The sequence below is a fragment of the Asparagus officinalis genome, chromosome 2 (assembly GCF_001876935.1).
Source record: "Asparagus officinalis chromosome 2, Aspof.V1, whole genome shotgun sequence".
NCBI classification, from domain to species: domain Eukaryota; kingdom Viridiplantae; phylum Streptophyta; class Magnoliopsida; order Asparagales; family Asparagaceae; genus Asparagus; species Asparagus officinalis.
Window position 1 is genome coordinate 16,563,610 of NC_033795.1, and position 16,756 is coordinate 16,580,365.

General features: G+C 32.8%; 2 protein-coding genes and 1 long non-coding RNA gene across 3 annotated transcripts; 1 reads left to right on the top strand and 2 right to left on the bottom strand.

The window, feature by feature from the left end:
- On the bottom strand, positions 1,765-2,266 carry LOC109830396. Its single transcript, XR_002244282.1, has 2 exons — positions 2,134-2,266; positions 1,765-2,060 (listed from the first exon to the last, which is right to left on the bottom strand). It is a non-coding gene; the product is annotated as an uncharacterized LOC109830396 (long non-coding RNA).
- LOC109830393 (lysosomal Pro-X carboxypeptidase-like) lies at positions 1,928-5,366 on the top strand. Its single transcript, XM_020397645.1, has 9 exons — positions 1,928-2,318; positions 2,770-2,959; positions 3,260-3,393; positions 3,482-3,594; positions 3,673-3,808; positions 3,894-4,052; positions 4,671-4,826; positions 4,895-4,974; positions 5,273-5,366. The coding sequence occupies exons 1-9, from the start codon at positions 1,944-1,946 to the stop codon at positions 5,355-5,357; spliced, it is 1,428 nt and encodes a 475-aa protein (XP_020253234.1). The 5' UTR covers positions 1,928-1,943; the 3' UTR covers positions 5,358-5,366.
- LOC109830394 (photosystem I subunit O) lies at positions 6,081-7,796 on the bottom strand. The gene is made up of 4 exons (XM_020397646.1): positions 7,570-7,796; positions 7,403-7,475; positions 6,388-6,570; positions 6,081-6,303 (listed from the first exon to the last, which is right to left on the bottom strand). Exons 1-4 carry the CDS (start codon positions 7,649-7,651, stop codon positions 6,213-6,215), a joined length of 429 nt encoding a protein of 142 aa, XP_020253235.1. The 5' UTR covers positions 7,652-7,796; the 3' UTR covers positions 6,081-6,212.

The following is a 16,756-nucleotide window of genomic DNA, read 5'->3' on the forward strand; positions in this document are numbered from 1 at the left end:
ATTTCTAAATTATTTAAATAAATATAAAACTTAGACTTTAAATCATAGAAAATTATAGAAAATCAAGAAAAATACAAATATTTTTTTAAAAATAATAATTAAATATTTTAAAATATTAAAAAATTATTCTAACTAGTATCAAAAATTCATGGTCCTTACAATTTCTGAGCTCATAAGGTTGTACACGTTTTAATGAAACATATAGTGCCCAAGTGGAAGATTGTTGGATTAAATCTAATTATAGACATATATGTTACATTAGTATATAATGCTATCCTTAATGTTAACCCGCATAAAGTGATCAATCAATTTGAGTTAATGAGTATTTAAGTAAACCATGAGCTAATTGTGCAGATTCCAGACTATAATTCTAATTTATGAGGGGCTAAATTAGAAAATTATAAATCTATAAAAAAGAGTTATGGTCCCCAATCTAAAGGTTACGTTCTTTATTTTCTAATCCTCATCTAAAGAGATATTCAAGAGAAACCTTTCAGATTAGAAGATCAAACCCTAATTCAGATCCGTGCTCAAATCGTCATGGATTCAGGTATTGCTTCCGCGTTCTTGTGATTATTCTCTTTGAATTAATCATGGTTAAGTTTACAACAATAACACCTTGTTAGTACGTTAGTTGTTCTGATAAAATTTTGAGACCTCCAGAAATCGAGATCTTGAAGAGCAAACGTACAATATCTTTGATGAAAAGTATTTTTCTAGTAAAATGGTGGGTAACTATCCCTGTTTTTCATTAAATAGAGCTTAATGGAACATGCCCAAGAAAGTACAATTTATGGGGATTATCAACAATATGCAAAAACTTACTGAGGGTATTTTGCAAAATATGAAAGTTATTATGGATTTAGTGCGATTTTTAGAGTTGTTGGGGGTTTACTACAAAATGCTGAAAATGTTTGGAGGTTGAGTGTACTTTAAGAAAAGTAACATATCTGCTTGTCGTCTACGTGCTCCTATTACAAGGATGGATGCCATAGTTGCTTTATTAGAAACACCTACGGTGTACTTGAGAGGAATCATACTCACAAGGTTTTAAAAAATTAAAGAGCATTGTAGCCCTCAAGAAAAAAAAATTGGGATGGTAATAATATATTTTTTTTCTCTTGCTCATTTTGCAAATTATTGTATAGTTTATTTTAACGATTCCTGAGTTTCTAGAGGGTAAGAATCTTCAAGAAAAGTTATGGATATCATGACAATCAATCTTAAGCTTTTGAACCTATCTCATCACAGTAATGGATTTAAATCTCGTCGAACCGGGTAATAAAATTACTTACAAAACAAGTTTAGATATGCTCATATTTAAACATGGCACTATTACTGGGAATAAAACCTAAATTTGGTAATTCTTGGATTTTGTTTCTCAACTCTATACTCTAGTTATCACTACTCATTGTAATATTTTTACCAAATTTTTTTTTTGGGTGTTAATTTTTACCTGTTTATTACGTCAGTTTATTACTTATATTTAAACATGGTAATGTACTTCAAAATAGATACAAGAATCACATGATGAGCAATCGATCGAATTCTTAATAGAAAGTTGCTGCTTATTTTAAGGAGAAACATTGAACATTGGATAATTGGGAATCAAATTTTAAATTTGCTAAATTATTTGATTAATGAATGGCAAGTAGATTTGCAAATTGATATTGGATTCTGATTAAGAGCATCAAATATAATTTACTGTCTTCTTCTATATTAATTCTTTGTTTGACTAGTTTCTCCTTCAATAATCACAAAACATGAGCACCAATTTAATACTGCTTGTTACAGAGGAGAAGAGCTGTATCACAAAAATCCGTATTAGTCATAGTAGCAAGAAAATCCCATGTTTTTCTAACCAACTTTGACAACAAACAACTCCATAGTCAAACCTAAACTTGCATATATTCCTCCTCATCCTCTCCAACACTAACAACAACATGATGCCCTCAATAACTTTTCTCTTCTCTTTCTTCTTCCTTCTCCAATCTCTTTACCCTTCTCTCTTGAATGCAGCCATCTCTAGATTCCCTGCAGGTCTCATTGGATCCAAACCTCTGAAAAAATCCGATAAAGTCACTTATGATGTCAAATACTTCACACAAACTTTAGACCATTTCAATTACCAACCTCAGAGTTACGAAACTTTTCAGCAGAAATATTTGTTTGATGATCGGCATTGGGGTGGATTGAAGAGCGGATCACCAATCTTCGTTTACACCGGAAATGAAGGAGATATCGAGTTATTTGCAGAGAATACAGGTTTCCTGTTTGATATTGCGCCATATTTCAAGGCCCTCATTGTCTTCATGGAGGTACGAATTTGAACTTCGTGTAGTTCTAGATTTTCTGTTTGAGTAACTAAAGCTATGTATTTAGGAAGTTATTAGTTAGAGAAAGAAGTATCTTAGCATTGTGAGTATGCCAACTAGGACTTCTTTGCATCATGAGTGTGCCATGATGAGAGAATAAGTAAAAACCAAGGCAAATTGATAATACTATAGAAATGAAGAGTGAAAAGTAAGGCAAATTGATTATTTGGGAATAACGCACATTCATTGAAGAGAACTCAAATTTCTCCAAAACAAACTTAAGATTCTTCTAAATATATATATATATATCTTTTGGTTGGTATATAGCTGTTCCTCCATGTGAATTTGGTAATTAGTGTGCCTAACCAATGTGAATCTCTAGTTTATTGCATTTAAACCATGTGAATTAGTTATAGTTGGTGAGATGCTAACTGTTCGATGTTATAATTTGCAGCATAGATATTATGGAGAGTCAATTCCTTTTTGTGGTGATAAAAATGTAGCTTTCCAGAATGCAACTACACTTGGATATCTAAGCACAACACAAGCCCTTGCAGATTTTGCAACATTGATTATTGATCTGAAGAAAAATTTAACTGCTGAAGGATCTCCTGTGGTGGTCTTTGGAGGTTCTTATGGAGGAAGTAAGGATTTTTATTGGGGTTAATTGCAGATAGACCCCTTGTACTATTCCCAATTGGATTTACTACCCTTCTAGTTCTATTGTAGATAGATCCCCTTGAGTGAAATTATTTTGACCCTTTTTCCGTGGTCTACCTGCAACAATAAAACTACTTCAGAGATGGTAAGTTCAATTTGGTTATAGTATGGTTATAGTACAGGGAGTTTGTCTGCAATTAACCCTTTTTATTATAAGTAGAAACCTTCCAATTTTTTGATTTGATAATGTTTTTGGTTTTTCTACTATAACATTTTTCGTTCAGTGTTAGCGGCATGGTTTAGACTGAAATACCCTCATGTGGCTATTGGAGCTTTGGCATCATCTGCTCCTATTCTCCAATTTGATGACATTGTGTCTCCATACGCATTCAGTAACATTATCACAAAAGATTTTAGGGTAGTTCTCCTTCCCCTCACTTTAATTGCCTATATTATGTTCACAAAGCTTTCTTTATCACTGAAATAATTCCTTGTTTTCGTACTAGAGCGAAAGCGAAAACTGTTATAAAATCCTAAAAAACTCATGGGATGCATTATATAAGACTGCCAAGCAAAGGGGTGGAGTTCAGAAACTAACAAAATCTTTTCATATATGCAAGTATGAACCCCTAATCTCTTCTTCTATCTATTACACAAATTGATCACTGTATTGATCACAATTTACTTATTATTACAGAGGACTGGTACCAGATGAGTATTTACCAAGCACAATCAAGAATTGGATTGAATATTCACTCATTTACGTCGCTATGACAGATTATCCTACAGCTTCAAAGTTTCTAAGTCCATTGCCAGGTTATCCCGTTAAAAAGGTAAGATGATTTGATTAACATATTGCTTTGTTATTATTTTAATGCAATGATATTTTTGAATGGACTGAAATGAAAATAATTGCAGATGTGTGAGGCAATTGATAATCCTACAGCAGGGAGTGATATTTTTGCTAGATTGTACGGGGCAATGAATGTATACTACAATAACAGTGGAGATGTGAAATGTTTTGATCCCACTACTTATGGTACTGATGCCATTGGCACTGATGCATGGAGTTGGCAGGTGAGAAATTCAAATGGAATATGCTCAAATTTTCTTCTGGAAACTGTACATTTTTTTTAGTATGTATATAATATATGCATCGAAAGAAATTATGCAAACTTGCTGGAAAAATTTTGGTATAAAAGTTCTATTATCATTGTTGTTATATGCATGGAACAAATTAAACAGAACCTGTCAACTGTATATTCAGTGTAACAGATATTGATTACTGGATATACCGTTCTCAAATATACCACTCCATCATTGAACTGACACCAATAATCCAGACATAGTATACATCAAAACCATACCCTAAATAGAGCTCTAACTTCAATTTTATTGTTATTGTGATTGCTGAACATTCTACAAAATGCAAGAATTACATTTAAGGAGTAGGGAAGGATGAAAAATAGATGTCCAAGAGCTTGGTTGAAAGCAGTTAAGAAGAATATAATGATAGTTGATTAACTTCAAGGAGGAGATTCACCTAAACCAAACTGAATGAAGAATATGATTTATATAGCCAACACCCAAAATGTTGTTGACTTTGTGATTACTGTACATTCCATCTCAAACATCTTTATGATTACAACTAATACATACAATAAAATGCCATATTAACTCCCGAAATTGATGTAGAGTTGCACAGAACTGATTCTACCAAACGGAGCAAACAACGAAGAGAGCATATTTCCAGTCTCAACATACAATTACACTGACGAGGCAGCAGGGTGCAAAGAAACCTATAATGTGACCCCAAGGCAGCATGCAATCACAACAGAATATGGCGGACATGTTAGTCTACTTAAAACTCTGATTAGCTCAATGTTTTATCCTTAATGTTAATGGTTTTCTTGTTATAGGATGTAAGGAGAGTATTGAAACGGTTTGCTAGCAATATCATCTTCTTCAATGGCCTCAGAGATCCATGGAGCGGTGGAGGGTAACTACTCAAACTTTTAATCTTGGGTTAGTTGTGGATAACCCTCTGCAGTTCAATCATTGCAGATAGACCCACTGAGTGAACTTTTTTACTCTTTTACCCTCACAGAAAGAGAAATTTGCTTTCTGAAAAATAGACCTCCTGAGGGTAAAAGAGTGAAAAAATTTCATTCAGGGGTCTATCTGCAACAAAAGAACTACAAAGAGGTCCATCCTCAATTAACCAAATAAACTGAAAATATGTTCCATACTTTAACTGTTTAAGGGAAGCATTCTAATGACAATGTTCCTTACGACAGTGTACTGAAATCTCTATCCAATAGCTTAATAGCTATAGTTGAACCAAAAGGTTGGTCTTTGATGATCTCACTACCTATTCATTGAGACACACACTTTTTCAACAGATGAAGATCCAAAATGGCTTCAAAATGTAAGAAAGAGGGAGGTCAGCATTATATCAAGCTGGCTTAAACAATATTACTATGACTCCAAAAGGCCCTCTGATCCCTAGTCATGGTCCTAGCATCAACAAGTTCTCCAATTGTTTTAGCTCATCAATTTGCTTTTTTTTTTTTTTTTTGAGGAAAAGGGAAAGGGAACAAGCAACAATGTTCTTTTCAATAGACAGACTGCAAATTTTTTTGAGCAGTTAAGGAATAATATAAACTTTGTGATATAAACACCGCTTATTTCATTGAGTAAAATTCACAAACCTTTCTGAACTTTGTGGGGTTTTGTCCAGAACCCCGAAACTTTATAAATCAAAGAAACCTTGTCTTAACTTTCAAAATATGTTAAATCCCCTGAACCATTGGAAAACCTCATAAATAGCGTTATCAAATAGAGGAAATCTAAAATATGACCAGACTGTTGTGTTTTGTTCTTCCACAAGAACAAATGTGACCTGCTCTGTATTCATAGTTTTCATCAGAAACATTGACTTTCCATAATTCAAACCTATTATTCTATCCACTAATGTTGTTTATGAGATTTTACAACTATTTAGAAGGGTTTAGTATAGGTTTGAAAGTTTAGGCATTTCTATGATTTATGAAGTTCAGGAGATTTTGTGAAATTTGAGCTATTAATTTCACTGAAAATTTAATATTGAAGAAAGCCATCATGGAATTGCACTTCATAAGAATAAAGGGTGTGGAGAAAAAGAAGCATCATCTCCATCTATAAAGAAGAGTAAGAAGTGTACAGAGTCTAAAGAAAGAAAGAGAGTACGATATCTTCTTAGAAATACTCCTCGGTCCTCCCCTTGAATCCAATCTGACCAAATGTGAGACAAAGAAACAGACCAAGGTGCCATGTAATCATCCATAGCCTACAAAATAAATAAATAAATAAAAATAGATAGAACGGCGTTTAAATTATTTTATGGTGCAAATGTTAAAATTTTTATGATTACCAGAATTGAGAAGTGAGTGCAGGGCCTGTTGGCCAGTGAGCGAGCTCAGTGCCAATGCTCTCGAAGAAGAGACCAGTTAAGCTCTTGCCGTCGATTGCTGGAATGCTAGAAGGAGCAAGCCAACCAATCAACCCAAATCCAATCACATTCAGGTCCTTGCGAAGCCAATCCCTTTGAAAGCTACTGTTTGAGTAACAAACCAGATATAAAGTAAGATTGGGAATAGTTAGGTCTACTAAGGTGGTTATCTGGATTTATAGCCTTCGAATTTCGGATAGAAATTTCCGTTCAAATGATGTATAAGAGGGGGAAATTAAGTGATACTATGTGAGGAAAAAGGCATGTTTCAGCTTCCAATAGATCTTAACGAGCATCTATGAAGAAGTATGCAAACTTCTTTAAGTACCTCAACAAAGAGAACTAAGACCTGAAACTATAACTGAGCATGATGAATGAGTTCTAGAGGAAGCTGCCATTGAGCTTCAGATCCTACCCAATGCACGAAAAAAAAAATCCACTTTTCAGCCAAAAACGTTTATTATTTATGGTATAGTTATGAAAACTAAGAGTGAGTACCATTCATGAGGAATAGTATGTGGTATGTAATCGGAACCAATTTCCATTGTCCTAAACCAAAATAAAATCCTATGATCAGAGGCAGATCCTTGTGGTGCCGTAGGGGGCAGCTGCACCCCTAAACTTCAATTATCTAATTCTGAAGAATATATAACCAAAGTGCAATAAAACTCATGTAGCCTGTTTATATTCGGAATGAATTGCCATTGTCCTAAATAAAACTAAACGTTTATTGATTTAGAAAACGGTTTCATGAATAAACAAGATTCAAATTCCAAATATTCTTGCATCACCCTTGAATGCAATGTCTTTATGAAAGCAAAGGTTTACAAGTTTTGAAGAATATATATCATCAAAAGTGCAAGAAAACTCATGTAGCTAGTTATACTTAAATTTATTCAAATATAAAGCCATTAAAAACAAACATAAAAACTCTTACCAGGTGAACCTTCCACCAGAAGCAAGCTTCTGCTGAAGTGGGTTCCTAGCAGCCACCTGAGACCTCAGGAAACCTACAGACATATTTTAAAGAGCCATTAAAGTCATAAGATTATAATACATAAAAAATAGAAAGATCATTTCTTTTTATTAATGTAAGTAAATAACCAGAGCTAAGAGCTGGCTTCGACGAAGAGCGAGAGACACAAAGAGGAGATCCTCCTAATCCAGCAACTGCCATGGCTGCCATTTTTTTCGCCTCTGCTTGTAGTATGTGGTGTAAGTTCACAGAGGGTGGAAGTGTTAAAAGAGATGATTTTGATTTTGGAGGGTGAAGGATTGAGATTTTTTTAGGGAGTGAGCTTGCGATGTAGATGAGTTCTCATGGATTGCTTGGATTGAGTGGTTGAGGACATGGCTAATGAAATGATGCCAACTAGGATGAATTTGGATAACATTCATCATGTGTCTTTTTCTTAGGTTGATGAATTATCCTATCCTTCACTCTCAAAGCCACAAATCTCTTCAAGCTGTCAGCAGTGTATATCAGATCCCAGTTATCCATAAATGATACCAAGAACCAAAATGCAACCAACAAGTTTTACCCAGACAATGCCCTTATTTTGGGTAAGTTTCACAAAATCACCATGAACCATCAGGAATGTAGGACCATAAATATCATACTTTCATATCATCAGAAAAGTTTTCAATACTATCAAAAAGCAATATGTGATAGTTTTATGGTAACAAATGAATTTAATTTCTCGATAGCTTTCTGATCGTATGTGGTACTTTACCGAGTTGAACGGTGTTTTTTCTAGTTAGGAGTAGTTTATGGTAGTTTTGTGAGATTTACTCCTCTTTCTATCTCTCTCCTTCCTAACGAATGCCCAGATACTCTTAACAAATTCCTAATTTGAATTCCTGAAGTACAAGAGTCACTTTTAAGATCAACATGCATATTCATTATCATTCGCATACATAGCAAGAATCCTTTGCTCCTTACTTATTACTGTCCTTATGAAAAAATAAACTAATGGAACCTAACCTCGAAAATCAACGGTTTATTGTATTTGATGCTGCAAGAAGCAATGGGATATAGTAAGCTTAGCAGCATAAACAAAAGCAGAAAGAAAAGCTATATACTTAAGAAGGGATAACAAAACAACGATTATCATTAGTTACGGTTCTGTTTGGATATCATGGTGTTTTACTTGTTTCCATGGTGTTTTTGCAAAAAATAAAACACCATGCGTTTGGAAACCATGGTATTTTTTGAACTAAATCATCCTCAAACCAAAAATACAACACTTATTTCAAAACACCTAAAAGTTTTCAGTTTGGTGTTTTGGTTTTGAGTTCGAGAATGTGTTAATATAATATCTAACATAATATATTAAATGTAATTAACATAGAGTTATTATCAACATGCTTATTATATTATACCATACTATACTATATTATAGTTAATTTAATATATTAGTAATATTAATTAAATAATATAAAAATATAATAATTAAAATATCTTATACAATAATATAATAACATATTAAATACCAGTGTTTAATATGTTAATAATGCATTATATAATAATAAATAATAATAAAATATAAATAAATTAATAAAAATAATAAAAAAGTTATTGATAATAAATAATAATATAAATATAATAATATACTACACAATAGTATAATCGCTATAATATTATTAACTTTTAATAATAAACTATAATAAATTAATAATTATAAAATATTATATAATAGTAACATATTTAAAAATAAAATAAAGTAAAATAATATTATTACTATAATATATTAATAATTATAAAATATTATATAATAGTAATATATTTAGAAATAAAATAACAATATAATAATATTATTATAATAATATATTGTATAGTAAATGTAATATAATATAAAGTACTATTAATAAACTCTAACATATTAAAAACTATAATATATTATATAATATTAAAATAATTATAATATATTAATTTATTAATAACATACTAGTAATAACATAATATTAACATTATTAACAATATTATATTATATCAATAATATTATAATTTTATATTAATAATAAAATAACATTATTATAAAATATTAATATAATATACAACAATAACAAATTAATATGCCAAAATAATTAAATATATAATTATTTGAAAAAATATATAATAATTATAATATAATGATAATTATAATATAGTATTAACTCATTAAAGTACAATATAATATTATGATATATTATACAATATTATATTTAATACTTATAATAATATAATAATGTCAACTAAATATTATAATATTTTATTTACAATATTTTTTATTATAATTAATATATAATATATTAATAATATGTTTAATACTAATGTTATAATAGGTCAAACTAGTGTTAACTAAAAATACTTAACATGGTGTTTTAAAAATATTTTAAGGAAAAAACACAACACTGTGTTGTTTTTTTACAAAAACACAAGGAGGAAAACATCATGATATCCAAACGAAACCGTACATTTTTTTTCCCGAAGTAAGAATGCATGCGAATATGCAATGTATATTCATCTTTTACTCAATCATCTGACTTTAAAAATAAATAAATAAATATTCATATTTCTCTCAGTAAATTCGTCGAGCGGCTGGCAGACTAAACTATATAACACTCTCTTCAAATCGCATATACAAATAATGAACATCAATTTCAATTATAAACATACGCATGCAAATCAAATTCATTAGTTGTAAAGGTTCATGGGGTTGTGAATTGGCCGTACCTCGTCTACTGTCTCGCTGTGGCAGGCACCATCTCTGACCGGCGGTGACGGGACCCCGCACGCTGAAGCTTTCGGTGGCAAAGTGCTACAAATTGACCGGCTATACAACTTGATTTTTTACGGCCCAATTAAAGAGAAGTACATCATGGGCTTACTTACAATGTGCTTAGACCTCATTGCTAATAAGCCCAGCCCAATAAACTTTCTTCATGTAAGTCCTACATGGCCTTAGGATATCTTTATTAGCATAGGGGGATTTCATTTTTTTTTTTTTTTTGGTGCCCCTATTTACTAGAGATGGAGGAGCGTTTGTTGAAGGTTAAGAGGATGCAAGGGAAGTTTTCAGAGTCGGTGAATGAGGTCAGGATATGTTGGAGAATGTGGAGGCAATAATGGAGAAAATCAAAAAAGTGCACGCTTCTCTAGAGACTCAAGACTTAGACGGATGATATATCCACCAACGAGACTTGATCTCAGACGTGCTCATATCAATAAAGGGGTAACTCATTATTTCGATAAACCATTTCTTCCGACAAAAAAAGATTCTTTAAATACTTATTGGAAAATCTCATTTGTCGAAGTCCATTGTGGAAGAAACTTCTGAGGAATTGACCATGATAGATCTGTCCATACATAATATCATGAAATGGATACAATTTTTTGACTGCTACTTAGCATCAACAATGGGTCTTAAAAAGGTATATACAAGGGTGAAATTTGGATATTTGCACTCTGGCGAAGTAAGAAACCATGACATATATGTTTGGAACATATTTTATTTTGAGAGATATGAAAAAACACTGTTTCATGGAGAATTTCTATCTATCTGCCCTTTCTCATCCTATTTTTTTAGGCAAAGTCTTTTTTCCCCCTCTTTTCGGATGGTAAATATGTCTCAGAACATAGAGTGTGAATCAAACCCATATTTGAATTGAAACTGACCACTTAGGTCTAGACAGACACCTATATTGATTTTTAAAACTATGTTGGTTATTGACATAGCATTATTTTAGTTAATAGAACTTCTCAGTCATGTTCAGTATTAGAGGTTGCCAAATACACCCTTAATGTCTCCTTTAGTTTGGTGTAGATGTGAGACTGACAAATTAGTAATTTTCGCTCATCACTTTGGTCATGTGAATGCCAAGTGCATCGCGTTTGATTGGTCTCTTTCATAGCTCAAATAAAAGAAGACAGAAGAACCTTTACTTCTTAAGTTTGAATTGACGAGGAATAATTGGAGTATCATTGAGAACTAAGGTGGGTCCATATCAATATTAAGAGTAAATTTTATCCAAAAATTGAAACTATTATTCTCTTAACCTCATATTTAATTTGATCCTCGCTTCTACATTTCCACTCGTCTTTCTACTTTTGAGATAGTATTATTCTCTTAGGGGGTGTTAGTCAATTGGGACATTTTCATGCAAAATAGGATAATTGTTTAAGTGGAATAATATTTCGCTAGTGGGATATTTTAGTGAGATAACTAGGAACAATTTTGTAAAGCGGGATATTTTGATAAAATAACGTGGGATAAATTTTTATAATCATAAAGTATATATTTATGCATTTTGAAGATATAAATACTCTTTATGTATTTTAAACTTACTACTATTAATTGATAATTGCTTACAAGAATGTTCGTTACTATTAAATAACTTTTGGTTAGACTATAAGATATTGACAATTATTATTATGATGATGGTCTAATGATGGTGATAACCATAATAGGAAATAAGTAAAGAAAAAAATAAAAAATAAAAAATAATAAAATAAATACGAGTTCTAGTTTTTTACCACGTAGTTCCAAGCTAAAACTTGGAATAATTTGAGAGACTAGAACTCTCATTTTTGTATAGAAAAATAAAAAAAGTGGGATAATTTTGTACAATTATCCCAATTCTAGTTTTGTTAAAGTTCTGCTTGACTAACACTGTAAAATTTTATTCTAGTTTTAGTTCTATGTGACTAACACCTTAAAATTTTGTTCTAGGTTTAGTTCTATGTGACTAACACCTTAAAATTTTATCCCACAGATTATCCCAGTTCTAATTTCAAGTTCTAGGTGACTAACCCCCCCTTATCACCTCATATTTAATTCGATCCTCTCTTCTACGTTTCCACTCGTCTTTCTACTTTTGCTATAGCAACCCTAGTGCCAAGAAAATGCAAAAGAGTACCCAAAAATATGAGGATCAATAGGGGGACAGATAATATGATGTGCTATCATTTAAAATGTATAATAAAATAAGAAAAAATTCTTCAAGAACCCAAAATATGGGACCAATAGGGGACAGGTGAGGTGTCCCCCTCCTATTGCATAATGAGCTGGTCATCATTAATGATGATCAACTCATTATGCAATAGGAGGGGGACACTTCACTCTCCCTCTGTTGGTCCCATATTTTAGGTCCATATAGCAAAGCTCTAAAACAAGTACATTGTAGTTATTCATATTTATATTCTTTTCTATAGAGAACCCTCAACATGAATTTTTCTTGGCTAACATTCATATTTATTCCTTTTAAACATTTCCTTCTTTTGTATGTAGTGTCTAAGACAAAATTGTAGAATTGGACGATCAACAACAGGGGGACCAAATAGGCAAATAGTATATAAATGCCCAAATGTAATATCTTGTAAGCGTTCCAATATCGTTTTTGCATATGTGGAGCAATCTTCTCCATGAAATCAGCATATGTACTAAAACTGGCAGTTTGCCTTATTTCAGCAAGGTCTTCTTCCATTGATCTGCAATTTGACAAAAAAACTAAACAATTAGAAGCGACGTATTTAGTAAGAAATAAGTAAGGTTAACAACAACACCCTAGAATTAACAGTAGGCTGGCAACTTTTCTATCTAATTAACCATTTTCACAATCTCTAAACATACTTAATCATCAAAAAGTGAATAACTTTAACAACACCATTTCAAAATTAACAAGAATAATTCAGATAAAATTCTGCAGGCTTAACAAGATAGTGATAAGTTTAACAATATAACTAACCTTATTCGCATTTGAATAGCATGTTATCAAGAAATGAATAAGTTTACCAATAAGATTACAAAAGTAAAAAGTACTGTCCAAAATTGATAGTTATGTCGTAAATTTATCATATGAAGAGTTACCTTTTCTACAAACTTATCAAGAAGTGGATAAGCTTAATAATAAATTTACAGAATAAACAAGATCTGTCTATACATGTAATATTATAACATTCAATCTATTGAAGCGATCATCTTTCAAGTTTAAACTTAGAAGCAGCATACTTAGTAATAAATTAGTAATGTTAACTATAACACCTGATAATTAACAATAAGCATGCAACTCTCCCATCTAAATAACCATATTCACGGTAACTAAACATATTACTCATCAAGAAGTGAATAATTTTAACAACATCATCTCAGAGCTTACAAGAAGTGACAACAATATATTACCCAAAAACTTTTAGCTTTCACTAATTTAGATAAAATTCAACAGGCTTAACAAAATAGTGTTCAGTTTAATAGTATAATTAACCTTATTCACATTTAAATAACAAGTTATCAATAAATGGATAATTTTAACAATAAAATTATAAAATTAACAAGTACCGTCGAAAATTGACGGTTATGTTGCAAATTTATCATATGAAGAATTAACCTTTCTTCAAACTTATCAAGAAATGGATAAGCTTAATATTAAATTTACAGAATAAACAAGATCTGCATATACGTTTAATATTACAACATTTAGCCTGTTGAAGATCATCTTCCAAGTTTAAACTACATTTCAAACACCATTACTTATCAAGAAATGGATAACTTTAACAATAACTTTAGTAGAATAAGCAAGATATGTCTAAGCTTGCTACTTATGTCACGAAAATCAACAACAACGGGCTATATTTCATACTTCACATCATTTATATACGTGTCATATTACAACATTCGCACTACTGATCCAATTTTAATTTTAAACTACATTTCAAACCCCATTACACCAAAATTAAGACCAAAACTTACTTCCTTCTTTTTCTAGAAGGAAAATGATAGGGGCACACCCCCAACCACAACTCCAACCACACCCTCTCTCTCTTTTGCTACAGTGTACTGAGATTTTAAATTTTTAAAATCTCATGTGGGGTATGGTGCGCTGTAACAAAAAAGAGAGAGTGTGTTGTTGGGGATTCGAAACAATCAATCGAACCCTTGCCCTTCCGGACCTTGTGTTGAAAGTAGGAAAGTATGAATAATACCACAAATAAAGATCTAAGCTTGCAAAACTAGTAAAGGAGATGAACACGCAGATTTACGAGGTTCGGCAACGTGCCTACGTCCTCGGGAGCCACACCACACAATTTATTTATTAATTGAAGAAGAAATACAAGCTCTCAAACCAGGGTTTAATCTCTCTGAGATTCTCTCTCTTTCTGCAGTCAAAAACTCTCTTTTTTCGTGTTGTACAAACCCTAAAAACATTTAAGGTATATATAGAGTTCCGCTAGAAACAGAATCCAAAACAGTTTAGGAAACTGTCAAACTGCGTCGCGGTCGACCGTGACGGTCGACCGCACAGGTATCGCGGTCGACAGCACACCAGTCGCGGTCGACCGTATCAAACGACAGAGACTTAAATCAATTACAGGGTTGGCGCGGTCGACCGCCACGGTTCGACCGCCTTCGGATCCAGCTCCTCCTGAGCTCCTGTGCACGTTCGCGACCGTCAGGTTCTCGCGGTCGACCGCTGGACTGCACGCATTCATTGGATGATACTCAAAGGAGGTTGGCACGAATATCGGAATGAAGCCGGTTTCATATTCAAATCAACGATCACAATCATCGCTTCATTGTAACCAAGATGAGATATATGAAGATTATTTGATTGGTATAGGGTTTTTTAGGTTTAGGGTACTTGTGTGATGTTTAAAGCTCAAATTTCACACATATACGTTGTTGCGGTTTAGCTTTCATTGGTCTTGCACAAAAATTGTCTCACTTTACAAAACTAATATATGGTATTATCCATCAACACATTATGTTATGAAAGAGACAATGAAGTTACCAGTTTTAGCCATATAAATATGAAACAAATACAATATTCGAAATATACTTACATTAGCTGCTTCATCATTATATCCATATACCCGTTTGAGAAAACGACATGTTTATTATTTCGAGAAAATACACTTGTTTATGACATATTAACTATAATATTATTTTACATATTCATAGATCTTAAAATCTGCAAAAATAATTCCAAGCTTAGTTTGAAACTCGTTTTGCTCTGTATTCATCAAAATGCTAAGTTTTACAATTTTGTATTCTTGAACAACTTTACCAAACGTTTATGCGTAAATATCCAGGATCTGTCGATTCGACTTTGGGTCTAACATTAGACTAACAAGGGTATGGTTGGAGTTGTGACACTCGGCGCGTGCCCCTAGCGCCACTCTTTCTAGAAACCCCCTCGATCTGTCGAAGCAAACATCTCCCCTTTACAAATGGGTTCCGTATTTTGCATGCCCAGTAGGGTCCTGGTAGCTTCGTCAGTGCTAGCGTCATCCGAAGACCGTACAAAGTCTGTTCTTTGTCGCCCCCATCATTTTTCAATGCTGGGTCCTGGCCATCATTCTTTGATTTGCGGGGGAAACGTGAGCGGTAATTTTTACCGGGGGAGATTCTCTAGTGTCAATAATAGGCAGCCCAAGTAAAAGGGGAACTTGGCGGTTAGAATTTCACGGATGACGTTTTCGATGTCTTAAAATTGCAACCTCTCATCCGCACGTTTCAAGCTATGACCCGCTTCGAAATCATCCTCATTTACTTCCTTGTTGGTAGAATTACATTCCTCCTACTCTGACTTAGGGTCTTCGACTAGAAAACCCTAGTCCTTGAGGATAGGGTTAGAAGAAAGAGGCAATGAGGGAATTTTTTTTTTTTACTCCTTAAAAATTCGAATTAGTTTGAGGATAGGGTTAGAAGAAAGGGAGAACGGGGGATTTGGGTAAGTTTTTATAATTGATAGCCCTTTAATGTGATGGGGGTAGTTTTAAAATAAAATTTCTCTTACTATGACATGTAACACTATAACTTGAGTATAATGGGCTGTTTGTTTGCATAAGGGGAAGGAGAAAGCCTGCCAAAAGTGTCAGTTTTGACAGGTTTTCTTGCAAAAACGCCTCTTTTTAAAAGTATTTTTACAAGAAAGCCTGTCAAAACTGATAATTTCCCCCCTCTAAAAGAGGCAACCAAACTCGCAAGGAACCTGAACACATAATAATTTTATATTTGGAGCCTAGTCAGAAGCCCAAAATTGTACGCTAGACTTAGACACATTACGAACTTCATTTTGAAGCCCGGTCCCAACTTTTCCTTTCGCCTTGGTACCCTCCTTAAACAGGGATGATAAGTTTTGGACTACCTTATCCTTAAAAAAGTTTGGGCCCATGGGTACGTGCCTTGAAGACTTGACACGTCGTACGGACAAATCTGGTGAACTTCAGCCTAAACTTGATGCTGTGGGTCCCAAACTATAAGCAGCCCCTTCAGGGTCATCATGCTATGGTCCAGGCCCAATTATTGTTTAT